The sequence below is a fragment of the Pinus tabuliformis genome, chromosome 5_1 (genome assembly GCF_031772625.1).
Source record: "Pinus tabuliformis cultivar Carrire ecotype Pingquan chromosome 5_1, CPIR1, whole genome shotgun sequence".
In the NCBI taxonomy this organism is placed as follows: Eukaryota; Viridiplantae; Streptophyta; class Pinopsida; order Pinales; family Pinaceae; genus Pinus; species Pinus tabuliformis.
The window spans coordinates 311,124,155-311,130,820 of NC_142305.1; the positions used below are offsets into that span (position 1 = coordinate 311,124,155).

At 32.0% G+C, this 6,666-nt stretch overlaps 1 protein-coding gene across 1 annotated transcript; it reads left to right on the plus strand.

Moving 5' to 3' along the window:
• Window positions 1-3,091: 3,091 nt before the first annotated feature.
• Window positions 3,092-3,730, plus strand: LOC149164609 (uncharacterized). The gene has a single exon (XM_089429545.1). The coding sequence runs from the start codon at window positions 3,092-3,094 to the stop codon at window positions 3,728-3,730; it is 639 nt and encodes a 212-aa protein (XP_089285671.1).
• The last annotated feature ends 2,936 nt before the right edge of the window (window positions 3,731-6,666 follow it).

Sequence of the window (6,666 nt, forward strand, 5' to 3'; positions counted from 1 at the left end):
ACATGCAGCTATCAGAAGGAAATACGCTTTCTTTGTGGGTCAGTCAAGCTATTGCATGCAGGAAATCAGTTAGAACTCATGTGGTTGAGTTCTGTGGAGTTGGATGAGCAGTTAATGGAGTTGTGTTTAGTTTGACTTAGTTGAACCAGTTGTATTTAGTCTAACTGATCAATAGACTAAGTGATGAGTTGTGTGAATTAGTTATTAATTAATTCACTAATTATTAACTCATAATGCAACTGAAGAATACATCAATTAACTTAGTGCATGTACAGTTTAGTGGAGACAGGTGTTAGAGGTTGATATTGCTATCAGTTGTGCATGAGATTGTGCACATGCATGGATTGAGTAATGCAAATGATCTCTGCGTAGTGTGGGCCAATACCAAGTGAAATATAGCTTGTGCTCACGTGATTTATAGTGTGGGTGATTTTCACAAGGTAAATAGGAGTTTGGATCAACCATTCTTATTTATTCTTGAGCAGGTATTGAGCTGTGGAGGCAGGCAAGCAGTGGAATAGATTTCGAGATCAGATCTGAGCTGTATTTTGTGTAACAGGTGGCGCTGGTACTGGATTTCTTATGATAAGCATTGTACTTTGTAATGTTACATGTTCTCAATCATTAATATACAGATAGTGTGGGGTTTTTAGCGAGATGCTTTCCCCGGGTTACATACTGTGTTAATGTGTGAATGCTCTTGATGTTTTATTATTATTGATGCTGCTATATTGATGATCAACGTAGAGGAGCTTATGTATTGTGTATGTATTCCGCAATAGTACATGATCAGGATAATCTCCATTGAATATGTGTTTATTATTCAAAATTTCTACAAACTATTTTTTCAACTCATATTTTCAATTTATCTCCCTATGATTTTACTCAAATTTCGAGTGAAAAAACTTGTTGGATGACAAATTTGATTCCTCATACAAAGAGTATCCATGTTGCATACTTTGATGGACCCTTCTACACAAAAATGAGAAATACATGAAAAAGGTGATTGCAATCACATTTTTTCATGTATTTCTCACTTTTCGTGTAGCAGGGTTCATCGAAAGTATGCAACATGGGTGCTCCTTGGATGAGGATTTAAATTTTGCATCCTACGAGTATTCCTGCTCAAAATTTGAGTAAAACCTTAGAGAGATAAGTTGAAAATATGAGTTGAAAAAACAGTTTTGTTATTTTATTATTTTTTACTCTTTTTACTCTTTTACTCGAAAAATGGTGAATCATCCCCCATGGTTGACTTCATCATATTGAATCTTATTGGTTCTTATAAATTTTATTTTTGTTGTAAATTTTTCTTAGGAGGCCCATTTTAGACCTCGAAATTCCCATAATGATGGATTCCATTCCTAGCTTTTGAGGACCACATTTGAGTCTCAAGGCCTCTCCGTTAGGTCCCAGTGTTATTAAGAGGTTTTGTGCACCACATGATGCACTTAAGGGCTTGAACATGGTTAGGGGAGGAAAATAATATGTTAATGACACATTTGACTATTCTTAAGATCAAGCCTCATGTAGTAGTCTTTGAAAAACCACATAAGACCTTTGTAGGTAATATTTGACCTCTATAGGAGATCATTGGTACCAATAGTATGGTTTACATAATAAAAATGGGTATTAAGGACTAAACCATGTCTAGGGGAGGAAAGCAAAGAACTTATGCTCAAAATGAAGCTTCTTGAGTTTAAGGGCGATGAACTAGGACTAGAACAACCACATTAATCCTTTCAAAAGGATCTTTAGCCTCTAAGTGGGATATATGCACAATTATGAGTTTGTCCACAACACATAGAAGAATAAAATCTTGATACATGGTTGATGGAGAAAAACAAGGGTTTGAGGCCCTAAAATGGCCAGAAACAAAGCATACCACTATGAATTTGGGAACTATTAGTATTCATGTGTCGAGGAGGAAAACAAAGGCCTTAAGCCCTAAAAAAATCTTGTTGGGCTTGTTGGGCCATGAAGAAAGGTATCTTATGCACTAGGCATAAGGGATATGTTCTACAATTCCATCAGCTTTGGGAAAGGGGGCAAAAAAATTATGAACTTTTGGGCTTTTACTCATTATAGCCAGTGCATATTCTAGGAATGCACATATTTATTTAGTGCATGTGTATTACAACTCATGTATGTTCCTTAATTTTTTTATTCTTTGTAAATGCGGGAATAGTGTGGGAGGATTAAGATTTTCAAACTACATGTTTGTTCATTTAGTTTCTTACATCATATTCACATTTGTAGTGACGAGCTTAATAGTAAATATCCTCGATAAACTAGCACATATATGGATCTAACTATATAAATTCCAAATAATAATAATAATCATAATAATATTTACTATTTTTCATATATATGAAATATATTTACATTCTATATGAAAAATATACAAGGTATATATACCTTGGAGGGACTACTCAAACTAAACAATAAAGCTCAAATTCATTACCATTATTCCAACTACACGAAATAAACCCAATTAATATTTTTATCTTCATACGTATTAAAATCTTAAAAATTCACATATATAATACATATCGAGGTTTAAAATTCTTTAAAAGCTTGTATAATTTATTAAAACCTTCAAACATCACACCAACATATAACTTTATAATTTTAGAGTTATAACAAACTTTTAGGCCCATAGGCCTTCTTTTTGAATCAGTGGACCGTCTACACTTCTTCTGGACATCTGACATCTGTAACAGTCGATCCTCTCTCCTTACATCTGGTTTCAGGCTGCATTTTTCTGTGCGCTGACTCCAAAACGCCAATACACCTGCCGTTTAGAGTCCTACATTTTGGTAGGTTCCATACCCAAACCATCATGTCGTTTACAGTCCTACATTTTTGGTTGGTTCCATACCCAACGATTTTTGCGGTGCATGAGTTTACAGTCGTATATTTGGTCGGTTCTATACCCAACGATTTCTGCGGTGTACAGGTAATAGATTCCTAGTTCCATAACACACGATGAACATATCTCCTGTCGTGTCGGGTCAAAGTTCATCCGCAATTACGTTAATTGTGAAATCATATTAGTTACTTCCAGGATGCCATCAGAGTCTGAGTCACTATGAATAATAATGCTCAAAGTGGCAGCAATTTTAATGTCCTTGATACAAGGTCCACAATCCTACTCAAAAAGGACCTTTACACAAGGTGTTGGATTCCTTCTTTGTTTTTGCATGGAAGTTTAGCGTCTGAATATGAAGGACACAAAGTACGCATTGAGAAAACCCTGTCAGATGAAGAATTCAGGAAAATTGAAGCTACTTCTGGCTTCACATTTCCTCCAGATTTAAGGGCTGTTTTGCAGCAGGGTGTCCCTGTGGGAGCTGGGTTCCGAGATTGGATGTTGGGTGGGCCTCAACAGCTACACATGAGACTCAACCTTCCCATTGTAGGGCTTTCATATGAGGTGGCCCAGGATCGATTCTGGTGCAAGCAATGGGGTCAGAGGCCCCGCTATACAGAGAACGCAGCTGAAATTGCGAGGGCCAACTTGAAAAAGGTGCCTCTTTTGGTACCCTTGTATGGCCATTCCTATATTCCCTCCTCTCCCAATCTTACAGGCAATCCTGTGTTTTTTGTTTATAAGAGCGATGTGTTTTGTTGTGGGTTCGACCTCGGTGATTTCTTTGAGAGAGCGAATTTTGGTATCCATGAGAACTCAGACTTTTCGCCGATTTCAGGCATGTTCATGATGGTTTGAGGGGTAGTTCAATGAGATCTCACAGGAGAAGGGGTAGCTGGGTTGAATTTGAGAAGAATTCTGCCAAACTGAATGGTGAGAAATCTAGCAGAAACATAGAAGCATGGGGTAGAAGTCAGGATTCTGTAGCTAAACGCTGCAATGTTATTGACAACAACAAGAGATTTTCATAATGGCCCGGGAGAAGAATATATGTCTGACAGGCACTCTAGGAGCAGTAACTACAATTACCCCAATTTTAAATGCAATGTTCTGTTCCACGACAAGATTTCGTCTCACAAAACTCTTACCAATTTAGTAGCTCTGCCCTCCCATTCGCCTTCAAAATCTCCAAGGTGGATAACATTTTGGAGTGATTTAGCAGAAGAGAGGTCCAATACTTCTCTCCGCACCATTCTTGAGACCTCCTTTTCTTATTTTAAAATAGAGGTTGATTTTGATTTAGATTTAGCCAAGGAATGGGAATGCGATAATGGCCGTTGTGATTCTAATTTCCGCATGGCGAGATGGTTGATGGACTACTGAGAGGAGATTGCAAATCTGCTCATAAATGGAGGCTGGAAGGAACAACACATCAATGCCACGATTCAAGCGTCATCCTCTCCTTCCTCAGACACTGAAGATATATATTTGGATAGGAGGGCAATTTTGGAAGGCCTGCTACGGAAATCAGATTTGATGTCAAATTCTCTGAGAAAAGTAGGATGGAGTTCTGAGGATATTGCAGATATTTTCAAAATCGATTATCTCACTCAAAATCCCACCAAGAAAATCTTGCGAGAACTCGTCAAAAGGATTGGGAAACTTTCAGAGTATGTTGCTCGAACATGATTGTCCCGTGTGTTGTATAAATTTAGTTTCAGGGATATTTCTTTGAATACATGGTCAAAACTTAATCAATCTCGGTGACACTCGTTGCTTTACTTGAGAGGTTGAAGAAAAAATAAGCACAAATGATCCAATTTAATTGTATATCAATTTATAATTTATTAAAAGATATATATTTTATGTTTATATATATATAAGTTAGATGGGCTAATGTGTTAATTTAACTTATTTTAAATTTATTTTTTATTGAAAATTGAAATTGATTTATAGAATTAAAACCCAATGTAATTTTAATTTTAAAATTACAACATATTTAAAATCTAAATTAAAATATTAACTTATTCAAATAAATAACCAAAAAAAATCTTAATACATATGAACAAACTTGTTTTACACAAGAATTGTAAATATTTATGAAGAATTTGAGGGTATGATATGGATGGAATCATAAAATTTTCTTATGGGTTGAATCTTAAAATTTCATATGAATATATTGTTTTTTCTCTTATGAATGAATTATCATTTAAATAAAATATATCACATATGCATTTCAAAATTTACATATATATTTTATGTTTATATATATAAAAGTTACATGGGTTAATGTGTTAATTTAACTTATTTTAAATTTATTTTTTATTGAAAATTGAAATTGATTTATAGAATTAAAACCAAATGTAATTTTAAAAAATTACAACATATTTAAAATCTAAATTAAAATATTAACTTATTCAAATAAATAAGCAAAAAAAATCTTAATACATATGAACAAACTTGTTTTACAAAAGAATCGTAAATATTTATAATGAATTTGAGGGTATGATATGGATGGAATCATAAAATTTTCTTATGGGTTGAATCTTAAAATTTCATATGCATATGTTGGTTTTTCCCTTATGAATAGATTATCATTCCTTTAAATAAAATATATCACATATGCATTTCAAAATTTAAGAAATATTATAAATATTGTTTTAAATGATATTTTTTTTATTTTGATGGATAATCATTATTTATATTTTTGTAATTATAATTATATAAAAAAACGGAAATTTTCAAAATTTAAATTTTATTAATATAGTTGAAATAAGTCAAATATATAATTAACTTATAAATCTTTATTACTATTTAAAAAAAATCATTATTGTGGTTTATAACAAATATGTAGTCATTAATAATAGGGAATACAAATGGAAATAAGAATATAACTTATATTTTAAAAGCCACCATGGCAAAATTTTTTTATTGAATGTCCTTCATAAAACATCACAAAATGCCTAAAATGAGGTAAAAGTAATATGTGCCAGCGGTTTCCTCACCGTATAAATTGTCCATTCTAGAAAATTGATATTTCTTCACAATAGTTCTAAATCTTTCATTGGTAAAATAAGTGGTATATTATATCTTGGTGAACCTTCATCATCTATTGTGTATTACCAAATTAACACAAATACACTAAACAACCTAAATATAATACAATAACAATTATTATTTCAAACCAAAGTACAATTTTTCAAATTCAACAATTCCAATTTAACAATCATATCAGCCTCTCTTTGCACTTTTTGGAACAAATTGCTAGTATAATTTTTTTTTTAACTTATAATGAGAACTTCTAGAGAATAATGTCAATATTACAACAGATACAACTATTTGGTAAATGCCACTAATTTCTCCAAATACTTAAAAACCAATACGTATGAGGAAACAAATTGTTCACCAAACTTGCCACTATCTTTTCCAAAAACTTAAAAACCCAAACATATGAGGAAACAATTTGTTTAACAATTTTTCTAATTTAAAAACAATATAAAATTAACAATATGTTTTTGAAAAATAATTATATACCTTATAACTATACAATTACATCATTTAAAGTCGTTGAAATATTCATCAATAATATATAGGGTGGAATAATAATCTAAAATATAATAATTTTTTAATTTAATTTAAATAATATATATCATTATTTTAAATATTCAACAATGACAATAATATATATAGGGTGGAATGATAATCTTAAATATAATAATTTTGTTATTTAATTTAAATAATATATATCATTTAAATGCCAATTACATTGCACTTACAAATCAACGGAAAAGAAA

Excerpts from the sequence above, each read along its gene's own strand:
- LOC149164609 (XM_089429545.1), top strand. The coding sequence starts at position 3,092 with ATGAATAATAATGCTCAAAGTGGCAGCAATTTTAATGTCCTTGATACA.